General features: G+C 44.6%; 1 protein-coding gene across 1 annotated transcript; it reads right to left on the minus strand.

Annotated features, from left to right (window-relative positions):
- Positions 1 to 4,501: 4,501 nt before the first annotated feature.
- Positions 4,502 to 23,051, minus strand: LOC141205555 (uncharacterized). Its single transcript, XM_073664123.1, has 7 exons — positions 22,991 to 23,051; positions 11,182 to 11,331; positions 10,873 to 11,052; positions 10,667 to 10,790; positions 10,486 to 10,583; positions 10,198 to 10,288; positions 4,502 to 7,355 (listed from the first exon to the last, which is right to left on the minus strand). Exons 2-7 carry the CDS (start codon positions 11,251 to 11,253, stop codon positions 6,331 to 6,333), a joined length of 1,590 nt encoding a protein of 529 aa, XP_073520224.1. The 5' UTR covers positions 11,254 to 11,331; positions 22,991 to 23,051; the 3' UTR covers positions 4,502 to 6,330.
- Positions 23,052 to 23,595: the final 544 nt, after the last annotated feature.

A 23,595-nucleotide genomic window follows, 5' to 3' on the forward strand; every position in this document is an offset into this window, starting at 1 on the left:
ATCCTTTTTCCTTCTAGCCAGCTGTCCATCCATGTCTCATTTTTGGATATTGAATTGCATGGTAACACAGTCACCGGTAGGGTTGATACTTCTTTACACCATAAAGACACTGCCGGTAACACCATTCTGTTGGCATCCAGTTCTCAACTCAGGCACACGACCAATGCAATCCCCAGAGGAGAATATACCAGGGCCAGGAGAATCTGCTCCAATGATGACACTTTTACCAGTGAAGGAAAAATCATAACTGACAGGTTATTAGATAGAGGCGATGATAAATCTAACATCCGTCATACATTTGAACAGGTGAGCAACACTCCACGCAGGGATTTATTGTATGGCACCAATAATAATTTGAAACGGTCCTCTCCTCAGAATGTTGTATTTTCCACTCCGTACAGTAGACAGTTTAACACTATAAAGAATATTATTCTGAAATACTTGCAGGTTATTAACCAGGAAAAATGTCCCTGAACTATTTTGGATGGGGGGTGTCAAGTAGTTGATAAGAGAGGAAGAACCCTTGGGAATATGTTGTCCCCCAGTATGCTGCGTAATACCAGAACACCTTCTACATGGCTCTCGGTTTCCGGTTGTGCATAAATTGATGCTGCGTATGTGGCTTTACTGACAATAGAGAACAGGAATTCCCCTCTATGCGCACTTCATCTCATTTATCCTATCCAATCAAATCCTTTATAAATTGTGAGTCCAGCCACATGGTATACGGTATATTCTGCTGTAGCGTCAGCTTCAGTATATTGGCTATACCACACGTAAACTGAAGAAGAGGATCGCCGAACACATCAACAATATCACCAACAACTCGGGGTATTCTGGTGCGGCCAAACACTTTACCATAATACATAAAGGGGGCTCCTCGTGTTCATCATTTTTCAGACTCGAAAAGGTCAATTTTGTGGCCTGTGGTGGCAGCTGGAAAAAGCAGCCGGCCCTGAGGGAAGCGTATTGGATCCTGACTTTAAACACAATGTACCACCATGGCGTGAACTTCAAAAATGATTTGTTTTCATCTATGAACATTTTCCTCGTTTTTCGGCTCGGCGATGTATATTTAATTTCAATTTTACATCAAAATACTGTGTTTCCTTATTCAGGAATGTGGACATTTAATCTATATAATGTCTAATGATCAGTTGTGATTCACTATATATATTCCACAGTCGGACCCTGTGCACATGTTCAGTTTTCTTTTGTAAATGATGTATCGGCTTCCTGTGAATCACTATCTGATTCACCATTCACACTTGTATTTTCTCCTAATAATTATCTGGCAATGCGTTTAGTAAGAGACGATAAAACTCCCTTATGGACTTTGTATATATTTCCATCTGTGTCTATCGCAGTAGTGTAGACGGCCGGTCCATTGGATCGTTGGCTTTTGTTGTTTTACAATTGTTCATATTCATTCCACTCACCTGCGGCCAGGTTGCAGCATTCAGTTGCATTGTCAGCCATGTCTGCTGCATTGGTAGCAATTGTTCGTCAGTCAGGACTCCTGGGACCAGTTGTTCCTCAGAGGTTCCAGTATGGTGCCGGCAGATCCGTTCATCCAGGCCACCGGTATAGATTGCTATAATCATTTCACTCACATGTGGCGACGTTGTGGCATTTGAGTTGCATCGCTGGCCATGCTCGCCGTGTCTGCATCGGTGGACGTTTTTCTGGGACTGCTGGGACATGTTGTCCTTTAGTGCTTCCATCGCAGAGTCGGTGTATTTGGATGTAGCATCATGCGCCCCAATAAACCGCACTTTATTCCTCGTTGGCTTCCAGTTAGTTACCCTAATCTATACCGCTGATGTCAATACAATGCAGTCTTTTCTTCTAACATTGCTGGTTCTTCTAGTTCATTCTTTGCGTGTAACATGGCGTTTGGCACTTGTGTTGCAGTGTTGGCCGTGTCTGCTGTGCTCGTATTTGTAGACGGCTTTCCGGGATTGCTGGGACATGTTGGTCCTTGGTGTCTCCGGCAGGATATCGGTGGTTTTGTGTGTGGTGCTATGTGCCTCTTTGAGCCGCACTGCTTCTCTTCGTAGTTGTGAGTCAGTCAGCTAGGATCCATACTTCTGGTGTTAATACAATCTGCCCTTTTTCTTTCCCAAGATCGCTGGTTTCTTTAGTCCATTGGTGAGTGTGGCAGGGTGTTTGCTTTTCTTTGGTATCCAGTTGTGTGGTTTTTGGGCTGGTGTTAGATGGTGCTGTGTTTCCCTGCGGTAGTCTTTTTGTTTTTATTTAATATATCTGTCATTCATGTCAGCTTATAACGCCATGTACTCACATTATGTGTATGCGAACACCTGATACCTCAGTATTGGTTAATTAATTCATCATCCAGTCAATGGACATTGTTCTTTAAGATATATAGCAGCATTTATTTGTTACCTCTGACATCCTATGACTAAGGGTGCATTCAGCACCTGAAACGCATCAGGATTTCCTGAGGTTTCTGAATTTATTTCCATGATTTAACTTTTTTCTTCAAATAAAATGTTTTCCCTTTTATGTGTCCTGGTTGGATGTGCCATTTTTAGGCTGCGTTCACACATTGCGTATTTCCCTGCGTTTTTTTACACTGTGTATTTTCCTGCTTTTTTTACCTGCGTTTTTTTACGCAGGTAAAAAAAGCATCTCCATTCACACACTGCGTAAAAAAGTGCAGCAAAAAACGCAGTGTGAAATGAAGGGTGACATGTGTACTGTCTGTGTGTACTGTGTGTGTCTATGTGTCGTGTGTGTGTGTGTGTGTGTGTGTGTGTCCCTAGCAGTGTATGTACAGACTATGGATACTCACCTATTCGATGGATGAGAGACGCGTCTGCTCCGTCCCGCGCTTGCAGCATCTGCCGTGAAGCGATCAGCTGACTGTCACGTGACCGGCTTGTAATCAGCTGACCGGAAGCCAGTTACAAGCCAGTTAGCTAACAGCTGATCGGCTCACCGGTAGATGCTGGAAGCGCGGGATTGGAGCGGACCGGAGCGGACGCCTCTCCCCTGACATTGGATAGGTGAGTATCCACCTGCGCCTCCATAAAAAAGCGATGGAATTACGCAGTGTGTGAATACCGCTGCGTAATTCCATCGCTTATAATGGGCACAATAGTGAGAAAGCGCGGGCTGCCCTGCGTAAAGAATTGACATGCCAATTCTTTACGCAGCTGCGCTTTCCCGCTGCGTAAAATTACACAGTGTCTGAACGGCAAAGTGAATTTCCCATTCACTTTGCTGGCAGACACAAAGCACATTGCGTATTTTCAAAAAGCGCGCGCAAAAATACGCAATGTGTGAACGCAGCCTTACTTTTTTTTTCTCCATTCATGGTCTGTAATCACCGATGGGTGCAGCGCCCACAGGATTTCTCCAGCTGAAGTCATTCCTTCTCTCAACATGGTAAGCCTCCACCTCCCCTCCTTCCCTATCCATTGTCTTTTCTCTCAGTCTATCATGCCGAGTCTAATGGTCAAACGGAAAGAATGAACCAGGAAATAGAGCAGTATTAGGGATGTTTTGTCTCCTCTAATCAGGAAGACCGGGTGGAGTACCTGCCTCTAACCGCGTGTGCTCTAAATAAACATTCCTCTAAGGCTATCGCGACTTTGCCTTTTTTTTAGCTGCGGTAGATTTCATCCAGTGTTTGGGAATTTTTCAGGATTACAGTCCTCCATGCCAGAGGAGGAGAGATTTTGTTCCCTATTAATTAAAGGTTGTCCATTACTGTTAACATTGCCACTATGGATTTATATAGTGGCAACAAGTCTTTTTGTAAATAAATTGCTTGTTCTTTATTGCCTGTGGGCGGCGCTATCACCAGGCATCACGTGACCCCGGCTGCAGCCGGCTCCGACATCCGCTGATGCCACATCAAGTTCCGGCTGCAGTCGGGCGTGAGCAAGTGACGCGCTCCCCCTTGATTGATGGGCTGTGGATGGGATTTCACCGCACGTCACAGCCCAGCATCCACTGCGTGCTTTACCAACGAAAGCAGAGAGGGAAAACCCGCGACCCCAGAACCACCACACCTATGTGGGGCAATTATTCTGCATGGAGGACTTTGTGGGGCCCATTAAACTGTATGGAAAGCTATGTGGGGCCTATTATACTGTATGGAGGACTATGTGGGGCCCATTATTCTGTATGGAGGACTATGTGGGGCCCATTATACTGTAAACTGGTGGTCCGACGACTTTGTCCACGTTTTTCATTTTGGCCCTCTGCGTGTTTTGAGTTTTATATCCCTGATGTAGAGAGTCAATCTGAGTAAATGTGCATGGAAATGGCAATAATGGAAAGCTGCCAATTGGAGTTTGCCACAAGCCTCCTAATATAGCTGAACACGTAGAGGATGATATGCTGCAACAAATTAAAAAGGCAACAAAAACAAGTCATGGTCAAAAGTGTTGGATCCCTTGAAATTGTTCCAGAAATGAAGTAATTCTCCCAGAAAATTATTGCAATTACACATTTTGTTATACACGTTTATTTCCTTTGTATGTATTGGAACAACACAATAAAATAGAGAAAAAAGGCAAATTGAACATAATTTCACACAAAACCACATAAAATAGGCCGGACACAATTGTTGGCACCTTGCCAAACTTGTGGGTAAATAACTTAGTTTCAAGCATGTGAAGCTTCTTCAAATGCAATTGTGCCAAGTAACAGGTGTGGGCAATATGAAGATGACACCTAAAACCAGATAAAAAAGGGAGAAGTTGATTCAATCTTTGCATTGGGTGCATATGTGCGCCACACTAAGCATGGAGAAAACAGAAAAAGAAGAGAACTGTCTGAGGAGTTAAGAACCAAAATTGTTGAAAAATATCAACAATTTCAAGGTCCATCTTCAGAGATCCAGATGTTCCTTTGTCCATGGTGCGCAACATAATTAATACATTTACAACCTATACAGTCAAATATGGTGGAGGTTCAAAGATGTTTTGGAATTGGTTTGCTGCCTCTGGCACTAGGTGCCTTGACTATGTGCAGCGCATCATGAAATCTGAAGATTAGCAAAGAATTTTGGGTCACAATGTACTGCCTAGTGTCAGAAAGCAGTGTTTGTGTGCTAGGTCATCAGTCTTACAGCATGACAATGACCCCAAACATACTTCAAGAAGCACCCAGAAATGGATGGAAACAAAGTGCTGGAGAGTTCTGACCCTCAATGAGCCAGGATCTAAATCCCATTGAACACCTGTGGAGAGATCTTAAAATTGCTGTTTGGAGAAAAATATTACAATTTGAGAGTCATCAGTGGTTGATACCATCTTTTCAGTTAGCCATTAAAAGGTAATAAATTTGAAGCTTTCGGACTACTCAAGTTGGTTCATCAAGCATAGTATAACACAAAATCTGAAGAGTCACATATTTATACACAAGAGGGCACAGGAATAATGCAATAGATAAGACAAGTGACATGAAGCAGAACTATCAGTATGGGAGAGGGAGAAGCAGTTGTGGCCGTAAATATTGGAAAAGTTCAAAGATCAGGAGTATGAAAGTTTTATTGTCCTGTGATTGAGGTCTGGTCCATGATTGTGATGCCCTCAAACGGTCTGAGGAGCACATTCCTTAGTTGATGTAAAGACATAAATCCATGAGACACATTCATTCCTGCTCTGAGTGTGTCAAAGGTTGTCATAACTTTGTCTCTCTGAGAATTGAAGTTACCTTTTAATACAAGTAATTTCATGTCCATGAATGTTAGGCCACAAGTGATCTATTCTTTTTTCTTTTATTGTGTGGCGATGAGAATTCATCCTTGTTCTAAGTTTTTGCCTTGTCTCCCCTACATACCATCCCCAGTTGGACATTTGGTACATATAATGAAGTACACTACATTAGATGTGATGCAGCTGAAAGTACCTGGGATCTTGTGGTCCTGATGTGAGTTGGGAATCTTTATCTTGTCCGTGGTCATTATAAATGGACGGATTTTACAGTTACAGTTGGTGAGGATGAATGCTGTAAGTTTCACCACAAAGGTGAAACTATCCTCCCCGTTAGTTTGCTTTCCCTCCCAGTACCTTTTCATTCTAACAATGTTAGGTTTCTGGGAGATTATACTCGTTCCTTTTATTTTTGGTTCTCCTTAGCTTGCCTTCTTTGCCCTATATGAATGTGTTTTTGTTTCTCATTCAGAGTTTTCATATTTTACTTCATACTTTCCTTTCCCCTGGTTGACAGTGTGTTGCGGCCTCCCCTCTGGTTCCTCAGGAGGTACGAGAAACTCAACGGCCTATTAGGGAGTTAGGTCTGTGGTGGCATTTTTAGTTGTACAGCTAGTGCCTTTTTAAGTCGGTACAGAGACTAGTTGGGTGTAGTTGTGGCACTCTCCCCTATGTGGGTTCTCCGGTGGCTATCAAGATACGCTTTCTGGTTAAAACATTTCCCACATTTTGAACATGAAAAAGGCTTCTCCCCTGTGTGAGTTCTCTGATGTTTGATAAGAGTTGATTTCACTGTAAAACATTTCCCACATTCTGAACATGAAAAAGGCTTCTCTCCTGTGTGAGTTCTCTGATGTGCGATAAGAGTTGATTTCTCTGTAAAACATTTCCCACATTCTGAACATGAAAAAGGCTTCTCGCCTGTGTGAGTTCTCTGATGTGCGATAAGAGCTGATTTCTTTGTAAAAGATTTCCTACATTCTGAACAGGAAAATGGCTTCTCCCCTGTGTGAGTTCTCTGATGTATATTAAGTTGTGATTTCTGAACAAAACATTTCCCACAATCTAAACATGAAAATGGCTTCTCCCCTGTGTGGGTTCTCTGATGTGTATTAAGTTGTGATTGCTGTACAAAACATTTCCCACAAACTGAACATGAAAAAGGCTTCTCCCCTGTGTGGGTTCTCTGGTGCTTAACAAAATCTGGTTTCTGGTTAAAACATTTTCCACATTCTGAACATGAAAAAGGCTTCTCCCCTGTGTGAATTCTCTGGTGCCTAACAAGATCTGATTTCTGATTAAAACATCTCCCACACTTGGAACAAGAAAATCTATTCTCTGCTGTGTGAATTTTTTGATGTTTAAGAAAAGACTTTTTGAGGGGAAAACTATTTGTATATTCTGAACGTGAAAATGGCTTCTTTGCTTTAGAAGCAGTTCGTTTTTTAATGCTTATTTTGTGACTATGATTTTCCTTAGTAGTCGGTAATGAATTAGAAGACAGGACCTGTTTCATAGGATCAGATGACAGATCTTTGCTGTGAAGGGATGATGGTTTATCTGGAGTAATGGCAGTCACTTCAATTGTATCCTGTGAGATCTCAAAATTATCTGATTTAAAAATTGAAGGTGTCAGCTGTCCCTCTGATCTCCTGGTACAGTCATCTACCAAGAATAAAACCAATTATTATTTTTTAAGAAAAAATCCTTGAATTTTATATTTTTTAACATTTGTACTTATACTGTCTGTAAAAAAGGCAAGTTATATAAAAAAAAATTGAATTATTCACCAAGACAATGACAGTTCACAGTCTAATAGAAAACCTCATAGGATGAACCAATAAAGCATAGTGTTCAACTGTTTGTTCATTCTGCCTCCCAAATATGGAATAAAAAGCCACCAAACAATATTATGTAGGGGAAAATAATACCAATAAAAACTTCTACTCATCTCACAAAAAACAAGTCCCCACTCAGGTCCACCATCTGTTAATGGAAAACCAGAGGTTTCCACATTATTAGTGGCTCAAAGGCTCTTGAAAAGCAACATGGCTTCCATAAACCAATCCAGCAGGATCCGCTCTCCCAAAGTCAGATCTCCCCCTCACTTCTGAGCCTTGCAGTGCGCCCAAACCACATTTAGCATCCATGTATTTAGCATTACTATAGTGAGAAGAACCCACTTAATTGATGGTGTGTGTCTCCTGGAGCACAATCTGGGCACTATGTGTTAGGTAATAAAATGGTATATTTGCAATTTTCACTCTCCAACATCCACTGCGTGCTAACTTCTGGAAAGTGCCTGTGGAGTCAAAATAGTCACTGCTCCTATAGATTATTTCACTGAGGGTTATAATTTCCAAAATGGAGTCACTTTATTGGGATTTCTACTGCCCTGGTTTTCTGACATTTTGTCATATTAGGGCTTCTGCAAAAGGCGTTTCCCATCTCGTCTGGGATGTCTACTTCTCCTCCTGCTTCGACTTGTGTGACGTCTGCTTTTGTCACCAGGCGCCGCCTTATTCATGCTGAAGGCGGCACTGGTGATGGAGGAGATGTCAGAACCAGAAGCTCTGCGAGACACAGGCTCTGCGCAGCCACTAAGATTAGGGTTGCTGGGACCAATAGTACCATCCAGTCTGGCAGTATGGGTGTGTGTGCTGTCCAGCTGGAGTAATCTGCTCCCTATTTCAGCTAATTGGAGAGCACCGCACCCTACTAAAGCTGGAAGTATATTGCCGGAAGCTGCCAGATACAGCCTTGTCCTCCTCTGGTTCAGTCCTCTGTGCTCAGCTCCCGACTCGTGTATTGGTTTCCTGTTGTGACCTCGGCCCGTTTACTGACCTCGGCCCGTTTACTGACTACTCGTGTCTTCTGATTTTGTATTTTCTCTATCCTCTTGTTTCTGACCCGGTTACCTGACTATTCTTCTTCCCATCTCACTCCACAGAACAGCAGATAACACCATGGCCCAAGCCTAGAGGTCTCTGTGTAAGTCCAGATCCATGTAGAGGGGTTAAACCAGTGTTTCCCAAACCCCATCCTCACGTCCCCCCACAGGTCATGTTTTCAGGATCTCCTTAGTATTGCACAGGTGAGAGAATTCCTGATGCCTTGATGATACTTCAATCACCTGTGTAATACTAAGGAGATCCTGAAAACATGACCTGTGGGGGGCCGTGAGGATGGGGTTTGGGAAACAGTGGGTTAAACGGTGATGAGCAAAGTAATTTGTGAAATCTGTAAATGGGGTAGATAGTGCCAAGCCTATTCGTGGTGGCCATTTTTTGATCTTCCAGGTAACCATGACCAGTGTCCCCAATACATTGTATCTGCACACTATTCCAGCAAAATCTGCATTCCTAATAGCTAAATGGCGCTCCTTCCCTTCTTAACCTGCCATGTGCCCAGATAATAGTGTACAACCGTATATAGGGGATTGTCAGATTCAAGAGAAGTTGGAAAATAATTTGTAAGGTCCATTTATTTCCTATTATCCTTTGTGAAGAATTCCAAAGTTATCACCACAAAAAGTGACACATGTCAGATTTAAAAAATGGGGCCTGATAAGAACACAAAACTGGCTGCGGGAAGGGGTTAAATCAGAGGATTACTGAAGTCAAAAACTGTGACTATAGACAATAACACATCTACTGAAATTATCAAACTCAACAGTCTTCATCAGTAAAAATGAGTAACTAGTGGTGAAACCTCTCTGGGGTAATTAGAGTATGGGGCTCGGTGGCTCTTGGCAATCTAAACCAGGGCTGGAGCCATGCCAACACACCTCCTGCAGGCGTGAATAAATGTATATTACAGCCATCAGCCACGCACAGCTTAGAGATATATCATGGCACAGGTGTAATGTTTTCTGTTCAGTTTATCACAATCCTGTTTGAAGTTAGTCGGTTTTAAAAGAAATTGAAAAGTCAGAATAAAGGGAAACTCTGTTGTTATTGTACAGAAATTCACACTTGGCCCTCACCGCACATTTAATGTTGTCGATCATAAAGGTGAAGTTTGGCCAGAAAGACTGGACCGGGTCTTGTAGGGACCATATGAGCACATTCAGCAGCACAGAAGGGAGAGAAGGTAGATTCATCCAATAAGATATCAGGGTTCTAGGAACCCAACACCATCATTACCCTCTGCTTTCTCTTACAGGCCCATCATAGTATTTTTCTTCAAGTGATTTTCTCACTTGTCAGCACATTCTACGTACGCTGTTATTTGGCTTTGTAGTTTACAGATCTGCGCAGGTAACGGTCAGCGTCTCCTAATCCCAGGGGGCAGGTGGATCCTCCAGGTTGTAAATTCTATAGAAAAGGGCTTTCACAATTTCCCAAAGTAAATTGAACATTTTCGGATGGAGGAGAATGTTATGCTCCAGCGGCAAAATGGTGATCACACGATTGTGATACGGCCGGACTATACCACTGATAAAGCAGCCACAGCCGGTGACTGAGAAGAATCTGTGACTTCTCTGCATTTAGTGGTCACTACTCACCTGGGTAGTCATATGTAGGAATCTCCTCTTTACACCGCTCATCACCCCTCACATATGTCTCTGTAGTATTAATATGGGTCAGATCTTCACCCTGAAACAAATATTGTAAAAGTCACAAACAGATGAGAAGTCACATCTATGATCAGCTCTAATCCTGCCATCTCCACCGTTCTCATTACACAAGTATAAAACATATAATACTGGTGGATAAAACAAGACTGAATACAAGACCTTCACAGCCGTCTACACATCATAGGGGAGATCTCATGACACCTTCTCTCCATCTACCTGATGATCCTGAGGAACATTGGGGTCTTCTTGTTTACAGTCCTGTAGAAGAAGACGACGGGGACATCTCTCTGGTGTTGTCCTCTTACTGGATAGATCTGGAGGAAACACATACAGGGACTGAATTCATTCTTTACATACAGATAATTATAGGCCGTGTGTATTTAGTCCTGTCTATTACCTGGAGATGTGAGGGGCTGGGGAACCTCCATCATGACATCCTTGTACAGATCTTTGTGTCCTTCTAAATACTCCCACTCTTCCATGGAGAAATAGACAGTGACATCCTGACACCTTATAGGAACCTGACACATACAATGATACAGTCATCCCTCGATCCCTTCATAGCATTACTGTATAAAGTCCCAGCATTCCCAGCAGTGTCACCTCTCCAGTCAGCAGCTCAATCATCTTGTAGGTGAGTTCTAGGATCTTCTGGTCATTGATGTTCTCGTGTATCAGGGGATGAGGTGGAGGCCCTGTGATTGGGCTCAGGGTTCTTCCCCATCCCTCAGACACATGGACCTGACAGCGCTCACTAGAGGTCTTCTTCACTACTGTGTAATCCTGGTTATGGAGAGACACATTAATAAATCTCACTCCAGACATTTCCAGAGTCCTCACCTCTCCAGTTCTGTCCATTTGGTATTCCCATAGATAAGAATGATGTAATGTGACATCATCAGAATCTCTCACCTCTCCAGTAAGCCGGAAGAGGATCTCTAGGGTGAGGTGTAATAACCTCTCCGCCATCTTGTCTCTGTCCATAACTATCTTTGATGGGTAAATCAGGAAAATTCTCTTATATAGAAGATCTTCACTGCGAGGATCCAATATTGTAGAGAGCTGAATGAGAAGAAGATGAGCCGATGTAACATTATAAAAATCCTGTGTAATAATACAATTACTGGAGATAATAAGGGGAAACATATGAGGAGATTTATTATTTTACAGTGTTTAGTTTTTGTCTTTACATCTACTAATAAAACCTATATATTTTAGGCCACAGACAACAAGCAATTTCTTCCTCGGAGTCTGCAGCTGAATACGTTTCTCATAGACTCACTGTCAGGGAAATATTGAGAAAATATTAACAATTTCTCCCAAACCCCTCTTCCCTCTCACCCCTCCCTTATCCACCATTTGGACCAACTGTTTCCATGCAATTTAACACACACACAGCAGAAGTCACTTGTAGACAAATGAAGCACAAAAGGTGCTACTGACCCACTTAACATACGAATGCATCTCCTCTTAGCACAGACCTGGGATAGATTGACACCTTCCAGCAGGGGCAGAGATTGAAGGAAAACTCATTTAGGCTTCAAAGGGGTTTAACACAAACTCCAGGATGTCCGGAGCTGATACGAAATAAGAAATATTGGAAGTTCCATAACTCCGCTAATAATGGGACCCATATTTTTAGTGGCAAGGTCAGCCAAGGAACAATATGCTTATTTTTTCGTAGTTGTGAGCCCCTCCGGGGTGCAAAAGTAACAAAATAACAGACTGCAACTATGTCATATGTGGTCTCTAAAGGAAGGTAAATTCATAACTGAAAAAATGGTATTACTTCCGGGCTTCTGCGATCAACCAACAATAAGTTATCGCAAAAGCCAGATATCCTAATAAAAATATGGAGGCTGGAGACCAGCCAACGTAATGTCATCCTAGAAGCTGTGTGGGCATGTCTCCCCTTAAGCATAAAATAATCCACGGAGGATGGATGAGTATTCATTGCCAGGGGGGTATGGAGACGATAATAAACAGATCTTGTTCGATAACAGTCAAATCAATAAGTGGGGCGCCCCCCTCCGGCTAAACGGAATTGTCTCTGCGATATGTTTATTAAGCAAGTCTTCTTTAATCCTGTTTATATTGTGTACCTGTATATTCTGTACTGTATTGTCCCCTTTGTAAAATCCTAGTATATTTTTCATAACACTGCCTTCATTTTGGATTAAATATAAAATGTAATAGTCCTGTTTCTCTTGCTCTGTAATCGTTCCCTCCCCCGAAGCCATAAACGCTACCAGAACGCAGGTGTCAAACCAGGCCTGTATTATATTTCAAATCTGGACGGTGGTGGCAGCGAATAATAATAATTGGGTTATGGTGAAGCTGACAGTGACCGTACGGGGGTGTATACACATATCCCGACAGAGTGACGGCAATGGTGAGAGATTGTGTGATCTTCCCGGTGTCGTCTCTTTGTGAGTTCCTGACACTCACCTTCCATAAAGCTAATTCTCGTCTCATTTTCCGACACTGGAATTGGCATTCGCAATAGTGCAGGAGATATTCATTACAAGTGACATGAGAAACAACTACTTCATGATGAGGCAACATCTTCTACTACGGCTCTAAAACCATATTTGGCCAGAGTCCGTCACTGACTACATCTCCACCGGCCGTCTATATGAATGTTTCCTGTCTTCCCCAGACTGTAATCTTTTAGCAAGTCAGATCTCATGTCTGATTCACACACAGAAGTTTGAGGCTTTTATAAAAGCTGTTTTGTTTGCACAAACACCGCGGACAGAAATGATTTGATACTAAAGTCTACATGTGCAGTGTATTATGGGGTTTACTTCTGGCCTTAGGCTTTCCTATATTACAAGAAAAAACCCAGAAAAAAAACAGATATTAAAATGTTTCAAAAGAAAATTGCCACCAACAATGCTTGTAAAAAAAAAAACATGCAAAAAGCAGAAGACACATTGCCACTTTTAAACATTCGTTTTTGTTCTCATACAAATTCTTTTGGGCACCAGAACATAAATGTACACTGCAAGGCTGGCACAGTTGCAGCTGCAATAAAATCCCTGGCAGTTTAACCACTTGCTCCTGCAAAAAGCAAACATGGCATCTAAGAAGGTTTAACAGAGTTCGACTGATTGCCCCTCCTCCCCCAAGTGCTCAATAGGATGGGGCTGCCTAGTTCCTACAATACTAATGTCTAATAATGGTGTATGGTCCTGCAATGTACGAAAGTCTATTAGGACGGGCCAAAGGCAGCATTCAATAAATTACCTTTTAATGCCCCGAGACACATTAGACTAAAGCTGCATGATAGCACTGATTTCGAGGGGTTTGGTCAACTATATAATGTATTTGGGGGCCTTCCGACAGATGATGTCAGGGCAGAGAAGGATGTATGATCCTGAATTTCAGAGGCTAATCCGTTTGTTCTTCCTGTAGATAATCCTCTGCTAGTGGAGTCTGGAGGTGACTCTTTCATACAGACCACAGGAAAGCTGGAATATTTGTGTGTATGGGGGAGTCTGGAGAGATAGCCGTCTGCCAAATGACTGTTCAGTCAACACTTATCTCATGTGTATGGGGACGTTAGTATTACAGTGACAGGCAGTGATAATACACGGCACTACAATAGTATAGTGCATCACCGGAGCAATCAGAGGCTTCTGTGTTGTATGATCGCACTAAGGAGAGTTGTTTAAAAACGTTTATAAAAAAAAGGTTTAAAAAGTTTTAAAGTGAAAATATCACAGTTTTAGCAAAAATAAATATTCATCACTATAGAGAAAACATGCATATAATGGTAAAATGGAGAGGGAGGTCAGCTCACTGTTTATTCAATGTACCTTGTCTGAAGATCACCGCATGGAGCCGCCCTGGTCAGGGACATTTCAAGGTTCAAGTAGAGAAAGGAGGAGAGATGGATTCTCCAGCATTGTCTATATTGTTAAAACCTCACATTTATTGTGAATTCATAAAAACTGTTGTGATGGCATACCACCAAGTGCCGACCAAACCAATGCTTATTCCTGATTTGTAACATGTGAGTCTCTGTGATACTTTTATATCCTTCCCTTTCCTGGGTGTCCATTGATTACTGAGCACTTCCCAGACAATTTAACCCTGTATTGTATGGAAGAAAAAGATAATACACAAATACAACTCAAGCATGAGACATTCAATAAAATCACTGGAAGTCAAAGACAAATACAATTAATTGTACTGTAATATTAATCCGGTCTGATGTCCATTCCCTGTGGGGCTCTAGTGTGTAATTTAAATATCCAATATGACTTTCTATTTAAGATTTTTCTTTTCACATCTCCACCTCTTAATGGTTTATAAGACTTTTCTATTCCTAATATCTGAAGGATCTGATATCCCCTTTATGTTTTTGTGAAAAGCGTCTTGAAACCACAGATTGGTTTAATGCTGTGGGATTGATTGCGTCAGATAAATGTCTTCTAATACATGTTTATAGCAGATCTGACGTGCATCCCACATATTGCTGTTAACTCTCTATACACTCTATTAAATAGATGACCCCTATAGTGGTACAATTGATGAAATTGTGTATTGCAAATTGCTGTCCCGTTAGGTTTTCTTCAAATGTGTCGGTTTTATTAACATAGTCGCATGCTTTACAGGATGTATGTCCACATTTATATATATATATATATATATATATATATATACTAGCCATTGAGCCCGTTCTACGCCCGGGTGGCGAGCATTTTTATTGGTATATGGTCTCCCATGCTGGTATGGTGCTGCCCCCCATCCTGGTATTTCTGCTGCCCCCATCCTGGTATTTGTGCTACCCTCATCCCTATCCTGGTATGCATGGCACCCCTCACCCCCAATCCTGGTGCATGGCACCCCTCACCCCCAATCCTGGTGCATGGCACCCCTCACCCCCAATCTGGCTATGCATGGCACCCCTCACTCCCAATCCGGGTATGCATGGGACTCCTCACCCCCAATCCTGGTGCATGGCACCCCTCACCCCCAATCTGGCTATGCATGGCACCCCTCACTCCCAATCCTGGTATGCATGGCACCCCCTCACCAGCAATCCTGGTATGCATGGCACCCCCTCACCCCCAATCCTGGTATGCATGGCACCCCTCATCCCAATCCTGGTATGCATAGCACCCCTCATTCCAAATCTGGTATACATGGCACCCCTCATCCCAATCCTGGTATGTATGGCACTCCTCATCCCAATCCTGGTATGTATGGCACCCAATCTCTCATCCTGGTATGCATGGCTTCCTCATCCCCAAACCTGGTATGCATGGCACCCCTCATCCCCAATCCTGGTATGCATGGCACCCCTCATCCCCAATCCTGGTATGCATGGCACCCCTCATCCCCAATCCTGGTATGCATGGCACCCCTCATCCCCAATCCTGGTATGCATGGCACCCCTCATCCCCAATCCTGGTATGCGTGGTCCCCTCACCTTCCAATCCTGGTATGCGTGGCCCCCTCACCTCCCAAACCTGGTATGCGTGGTCCCCTCACCCGCCAATCCTGGTATGCGTGGCCCCCTCACCCCCCAATCCTGGTATGCGTGGCCTCCTCACCCCCCAATCCTGGTATGTGTGGCTCCCTCATCCCTTTCACGCTGCACACATACAAAAAAAAAAAACACAAACTCACCTTTCTTCCCTATGCTCCAGAGCTGTGGTGCTCTGTTCTGCCGGAGGCCGGGTGAGGAGTGTGGCGCCGGAGTAAAAAACGTGCCCATACCGCGCTGTCCGGCGCCATTTTGCTGAAGACACACTGCGAATGTGTCTTCAGTAAAATGGCACCTGATAGCGCTATGCACATGCGCCGATTCCGACGCCTTCACTCCTGCCCCGGCTCCTCCCGGTCAGGTAAGTATGCAAGTATGACGCCGGAGATTGCGGTATGCGTTCAGTGCCTACACACTCCTCTTACCTGTAATGGCTCCATGCGTTCTTCTGTCTGGAGCCAGACTGTGCAGGCGTGTCGCGCTTGCGCAGTCTATAGAGGATTCAGACAGAGGGACGCTTGTACGATTATATTATAGATATATTCTTTATTTTTATATAGTGCCAACATTTTCCGCAGCGCTTTACATACATTATCATCGCTGTCCTCATTGGGGCTCACAATCTAAATAAAAAAAAAACCCTAACCAAGGATAACCAAGTCACATTGCGTTTGGTATTTGTTTCTTAAAAAAACTCGGTGAAAGTTTTCCGCCTAGTTTAGAAGCCTTTTTGAATACAAAACTCAAACAAAATATGTAAAAGAATTTACAAAGTCTGGAGGATGGATCTCAGACATCGAAAAAACTAAGTTTGAAAGAGATATCAAAGACAACGAGTCAAATTCAATTTACACATGGAAATGAAACAAACCAAGAGCTACTGTTCAGAAATACAAGTCACACAATAAATTCAAAGGAAATAGAGGAGAGCGGAGGCCAGCTTCACAAATCCCAATGTGTCCATGGGTTAATCTAATTATAATTCTCTGAGGACTTATCTGATGGATCAGTGGGATCAACTAAAGACAGAACAAAAATAAATTCTCAAGTATTAACCACAATTCAGCACAAAACAACGGGCGGGCTGAAAGCAAAAACGTGCCCGGACATGTGCGTTCCATGCCGGAGTGCATCACGGTCTCCTATCTGCGAATGCGCATGTCCGGAAGCATGCGTTCCACGCCGGAGCGCATAATGGTTTTGGATTGCATTCCACCAACATAGGATTTTTCTGTCTCTGAGATCAGTGTCATGGGAGACTAAAAACAAGTATTGTGCATCCCATCATGCAATAAGCATGTAGATATACTTTATCACTACATAAGATATGGGATGGTGGCCCACAGTATATTCCTAAATGGTCAAATTTGACCTCTATTGCACAATTAGAGATACACAAGAATCACCACACTTGTTAATTACAAAATAGTATAAGTGGAATAATTGATAAGAAATAATTCTGATATAGAAGCTCAGATATCTCGATGAAGTACAACAATATGTGAACCTCATTCACAGGGCACTGAGTAGCAATGGGTAGAGTATACAATCCAAAAATGTAATCCAGAATGGGGCTGTATTCACTCAAAATAGGCAGAGGAAATTTGCTCATTGTGTCCCTTAGGGGCCAGTGAATCCAGTTTGGAAATCCACTGACTTTCTTTTTTGAGGGTACATCTGTTGTGATCACCTCCTCTCACATTGGGTTTAACCATCTCAATGATACAAAAGGAGATGTCTCCGGTTTGATCTCAATTTATACTGTACATGTGTCTCGCTAATGGGGTGTCCCAACCAAGGCGTATACTGCCCAAATGCCGTTGACCCAACTTGCCCTCCACTCTGACCGAATGGAGATCCAGCTTTCCGATCACCCTGACCGGTTCGGGGTACATTTTCCCCACTCCTCTAACAGGCTATGGGTACCTTCCTCCCATACTCCTGACAGACAGGGGGACACACCTTTCTTTTACCTTGCCCAGTTGTGGGGCCTACCCTTCCTGCCATCATTTTTACCTTGGGAGCCATGCTCACTAGGGGGCAGCTACGACCGGCCATGTCACAGTCCATCGTGACACTGGTCACCGACACGGAACCACTTTCCCTATGATCCTCATGTTTCTCCCCATCCCTGCTCATCACCTCGGGAGCTGTGCTAGTCATGGGACAGCTACCATTGACCATGTCACTATCTGGAGGGACACTGGTCACCCGCACGGGACAACCTGCTTACTGGTGTGTCCGTGCCTGCTCCCCTTGCCCATAGCACTTATGCTGGCTCGCTTTAGGGGATCCTCAGCAGCATCACCAAGCAGGGTGAGGTGGCTGAATTCCCATTAACACAACATACATTTTTATTATGCATGAAATTGACATTATTGTCATTACCGTCAATTGACATTATTGACAGTGGCATTACATGACATATCAGATCTGGGAGGGTGGTCAGGGATGTATCAGGCAATCAACCGTCCCAGATCAGTTCCCAATAGCACATTAGTGGGGAGAATCTCCAACACCCCCACTTCCCTTAACCCCCTCCCCGCACCCAAGTCCAGAAAAACTCGGGCTATCGGCAAACACCCCCAAACCCGGTGACAGTCAGGGTCTTCCCAGCAATGAGTTCCTCTGGTAACACGAACTAAGGGTGGATGATGGTACATTCTGCGCCAGTGTTTTTAAGGTCAACAGTAACGGTGTTGTCCACAGTAACGGTGTTGTAAGTTTTCCCGGGCCCTGCCAACCGCCCCACCCACAAAAAGAATGGCTGCAGTAGGTCCTGGGGCCTCAGGTGTGGTGCTCATCTTCTGCCTCTCCAGGCAGACAAGGCTTGTGTGACCCGTTTGGTCACAAACATAACACTTATGGGAGTCAAATGCAGGCCAGGTGCTGGAAGATGGGGCAGAACCCGCTGAGGGCTTACCCCCTTTCCAGCTGGCGGCGGCTGACTTCCGCACCTCTGGTGTGCGGTTGGCCTTATAGGCATCTGCAATCTGGGCGGCTTTGGCAGCCTCCTTTGGCTCCCGGTCAAGCACAAACTGTTGAATTTGCACTGGGCAAAGACGAACAAACTGGTCGTTCGTCATCAGATCCTTCAGGTCCTCGAAGGTGGTAACTGACAGTCCTTGGACCCACTGCTCAAAGTTGGTCCTGAGCCCATCCACCACGTCACTGTAGCTGTCATGTGGTCCACGCTGGAGGGCTCTGAACTTTTTCCAGTAAACCTCCGGAGTCAGCTGGTACTTTTTTATCCCAGCCTGCTTGACGGCCTCATAGTCTCCATCTTGTTTTCGAATTAGAGAAGCAAACACCTCCAGAGCTTTTCCTTGGCGTCCTGGAGTTAAATACCTGGCCCACTGGGCTTCAGGCAGCTGGTACTGTCTGCAGGCTTTTTCAAATCCTCAGAGAAATGTGTTCAAGTCCCCGTCCTTTTCCATTACAGGAAAATGCTCCGGACGGGGTTTAAAGCAGTTGGTGTTGCCGGTCTCATTGCCCGATGCGGTGGATTTCGGCAGCTGGATTCGGGCTAACTCCAGCTGGTAGCGCTGCTCATCTTGCCCCTTTCGCTCAACAGCTTGGGCCTGTCGCTCAGTAGCCTCTCGGTCAGCTTGGGCCTGTTGCTCAGCAGCCTCTCGGTCAGCTTGGGCCTGTTGCTCAGCTCTCTCAGCCTCAGCCTGTTGCTCAGCAGCGTCTCGATCAGCTTGGGCCTGTCGCTCACCTTTCTCAGCCTCAGCCTGTAGCTCAGCAGCCTCTCGGTCAGCTTCGGCTCGTTGCTCTGCTCGCTCCTGGAATTTCAGGACCAGCTGCAGTTGTCCATCACGATTGTCTGCGGTGAGCAGCTCCAAGGCCATCTGCAGGTGGGGGTCCACACTACCCTGACTGCGGGTCTGGCTGGCAATCACAGGTGGGAACCCTGCAGCAGCACTATCCGGGTCTTGGCTGGCCACCCCATCATCCGAGCTCTGCAGCACCTTGCAACAGTTCAGCAATCATTTGGTGCCTGGTTTTGCCTGTCGGGTCAATCTGTCTCAGCTCACAGAGAGCAGTGAGAGTCTCCTTTGACTGCTGGTGATACCAGGGCTCTTCACGTGTAGCCATCATTGCCAAATAAAAGATAGGACAGAAAAACAAGAGAAGGGGAGGGGATGCAACTGCTATACGTACAGTAATGTCCCAAATAAAAAAATATTAAAACACTGACTCTTATTTCTTAAAAATCTGCACAGTATTCTCGCAAGAACCGTGTAAGTTTTCAGTGACAGGAATGATTGCTCAATCCAACCACTGATGTTCTGTAATATCCCACCGCTTGCCACCAATTTGTCAGGGTTCAGCAGCGACGACACCGGGGAGATCACACAATATCTCACCGTTGCCGTCACTCTGTCCGGATTTCGTCAGGGAGTGGGGACTACATAGGTATCGGCAAGCGACCAGTGAGCGTATGGCATCACATCTCCGGATTCCAACGCATGGAATATGTGTATATGCCCCTGTACGGTCACTGTCAGCTTCACAATAGCCCAATTAATATTATTCGCTGCCACCACCCTCCAGATTTGAAATATAATACAGGCCTGGGGGGAAGCCTGCGTTCTGGTAGCGTATGGCTTCATGGAAGGGAACAATTACAGCACAAAAGAAACAGCACTATTATATTTTATATTTAAACCAAAAGGGAGGCAGTGTTATGAAAAATATACAAGATTTTACAAAAGGGGACAATACAATACATAAGCAGTTACACAAAATAAACAGGATTAAAGAAGACTTACTATATCTATCACTGAGATGATTCAATATAGGTGGAGGGGAGACACTCAGCAGAATCTGTTGCTATAATAAATATATACTCCCGCAATGAATACTACTCTAACCTCAGCAGATTATTTTATGCTGCTGAAGGGAAAGACCTGCCCACACACCCCTTGGATGACATCACGGGGGCTGGTCTCCAGCCTTCATATCTTTATTAGATATCTGATTTTTGTGATAACTTATCGTCGGTTGACCATAGAGACCTGAAAGTGATACAATTTTTTCCGTTATGATTTTACCTTTCTCCAGAGACCTCACACGGTATAGCTGCGATCTGTTATTTTGGGACTTTTGCGCCACAACCCCCCAAGGGGCTTACAGAGACAGGAAAATATCCATATCGTTCCCTAGCTGACTCTGTCACTAAAAATATGGGTCCCATCATTATCAGAATTATGAAACTTTAGTTATTCCATATTTCGCTTTGACTCTGAAGATCCTGCAGTCTTTGTTAAACCCCTTTTGAGCCTAAACGAGCCATTTCCTCTTTCCTTCCATCTCTGCTCCTATGCTGGAAGGTGTCAATCTATCCCAGGTCTGTGCCAAGAGGAGATGCATTCGTATGTTAAGTAGAATAGTCTACTGAGCTTCTTGTACTTGTATTTGCATACCAACAGCTGCGTGGAGTGTCAGCTCTCCTCTGGTGACAAATGGTGGATAAGGGAGGGATGAAGAGGGGTTTCAGGGATAGAGAGAAATTGTTAATACTTTCTCAATATTTTCCTGACAGAAACTATACACTAAATGGTCCCTAACTTTCAGAAAGGGTCGGTCAGTTATCATGGGAGTAGATCCTACAGCACCCCTCAGGTCCGGTTCAGCCACAAGTATATCCCAGTGTTTTCTGAGGATATGAAAGATACAGTCACTCTGATGGTTGTAACTTTTTCTTACTCGTGTTGTCCAATCTTTTTCTTGGTCTCTTGGTTAGGTAAGGAGAAGTGTCTGTCTCTCCCATTTTTCTGCAAACGATGATGCAGAATCCAAAATGTAACAGGTGTACCCTTTTTCCCTGAATCTGATGTTCAGGTCTATTGCCTGTATATTAAAATCTGTGACATTAGAGCAGTACCCAACCGTAAAAACTGGCCCTTGGGTATTCCTCTTTTTATGGGGATGGGGTGGTGGCTATCCCACTTCAATAGTTTATTAGTGCTTGAAGGTTGATGGTAGATGAGTGTCCCTAGGGTCCCATTGTAATCCTTCTTGATTAGTACATCCAGGAAAGGCAACTGGTAATAATTAAACTCTGATATAAATCTCAACCCCACTCTATTGATGTTGAGTTCCCTGACAAATTCAAAAGATTGTTCACTCGTCCCTGACCAGATGATAAAAATGTAGTCAATATATTTGTACCATACCCCAATATATGGATGTCATCACTTATCATCATCCCCGAATATTGTGGATTCCTCCCACCAGTCCAGGGATAAGTTAGCATATGAGGGGGCACAGCGGCTCCCCATCGCAGTACCCCTGAGCTGGTGGAAGTACTTCCTGTCAAAAAGAGTAATAGCGAATTTTAGAAGATCCTTCATGAAGTCATTATGTCTGCTACACTCTACTGATCTCGATTTCAAGAAATGTCTTACTCCTCTGATATCATCGTCATGCGGTATATTACTGTACAAAGCCTCGATATCTAGTAAGGCCGGCTGCTCCCCTACATGCATGTATACATGCTCGAGGGTCTACATGTAGGGGAGCAGGCAAAGGGAAAACCAACTCCAGAGGGATTATTCCAACTGCAGGACCTCAGACGCTACTATGGGAACATTATACTGTGTGGGGGCATCATACATACTGCATAAGGGGCATAATGGGGGCATTATACTGTGTGGGGGCATCATACATACTGCATAAGGGGCATAATGGGGGCATTATACTGTGTGGGGGGCATCATACATCCTGTATAAGGGGCATAATGGGGGCATTACACTGTGTGGGGGCATCATACATCCTGCATAAGGGGCATAATGGGGGCATTACACTGTGTGGGGGGCATCATACATACTGCCTAAGGGGCATAATGGGGGCATAACACTGTGTGGGGGCATCATACATACAGCATAAGGGGCATAATGGGGGCATTACACTGTGGGGGCATCATACATACTGCATAAGGGGCATAATGGGGGCATTACACTGTGTGGGGGCATCATACATCCTGCATAAGGGGCATAATGGGGGCATTACACTGTGGGGCCAGTAAAGGGGTCCTGTACTATGAGAACAATACGTTTCCTCCCTTCCTGTCTCTATAGTTGGGTCGTATGTATCTATTACAGGAAACAGAACAAAAACCTTATGATTCTTATAAAGGGGCAACACAAGACCCCAAAAGAGTCTCCGTGCTGAAGGGGTTAATGCCCCCTGCGCCCAGCAATGGGGGTCTCCACATACCTCCACCTGCAGAGCCGCCACCACATATATGGCTGCTCTGTGCGCACAGGAGCTGTGATGAGGTCACAGGAGGGGAGGAGTCAGGTGTCACATGATCAGGGCCTCAGTGGATGCAGGACTCTGCTGTGCTGGTTGTCATGGTGCTGGATGAGCTGAAGTTTATGTGTGGGGTCAGGAGGGGTTTACAGTGTGGATGTAGCAGAGCCGTGTGTGTACGAGGTGTACGGAGCAGAGCCGTGTGTGTACGAGGTGTACGGAGCGGTGCCGCGTGTGTACGAGGTGTACGGAGCAGAGCCGCGTGTGTACGAGGTGTACGGAGCAGAGCCGCGCGTGTACGAGGCGTACAGAGCAGAGCCGTGTGTGTACGAGGCGTACGGAGCAGAGCCGCGCGTGTACGAGGTGTACAGAGCAGAGCCGTGTGTGTACGAGGCGTACGGAGCAGAGCCGCGCGTGTACGAGGCGTACGGAGCAGAGCCGTGTGTGTACGAGGCGTACGGAGCAGAGCCGCGCGTGTACGAGGCGTACAGAGCAGAGCCGTGTGTGTACGAGGCGTACGGAGCAGAGCCGTGTGTGTACGAGGTGTACAGAGCAGAGCCGTGTGTGTA

The sequence above is a fragment of the Phyllobates terribilis genome, unplaced genomic scaffold (genome assembly GCF_046119375.1).
Source record: "Phyllobates terribilis strain yellow unplaced genomic scaffold, ASM4611937v1 Scaffold_140__1_contigs__length_4765195, whole genome shotgun sequence".
In the NCBI taxonomy this organism is placed as follows: domain Eukaryota; kingdom Metazoa; phylum Chordata; class Amphibia; order Anura; family Dendrobatidae; genus Phyllobates; species Phyllobates terribilis.

Bases quoted from the DNA above. Each gene is read 5' to 3' on its own strand.
- LOC141205555 (XM_073664123.1), bottom strand. From the start codon at position 11,253: ATGGACAGAGACAAGATGGCGGAGAGGTTATTACACCTCACCCTAGAG. The intron at 11,053-11,181 runs GTGAGAGATTCT...CTCCATAACCAG, and splicing joins TCTTCCGGCTTACTGGAGAG to GATTACACAGTAGTGAAGAA. The intron at 10,791-10,872 runs GTGACACTGCTG...TGTATGTGTCAG, and splicing joins TTGAGCTGCTGACTGGAGAG to GTTCCTATAAGGTGTCAGGA.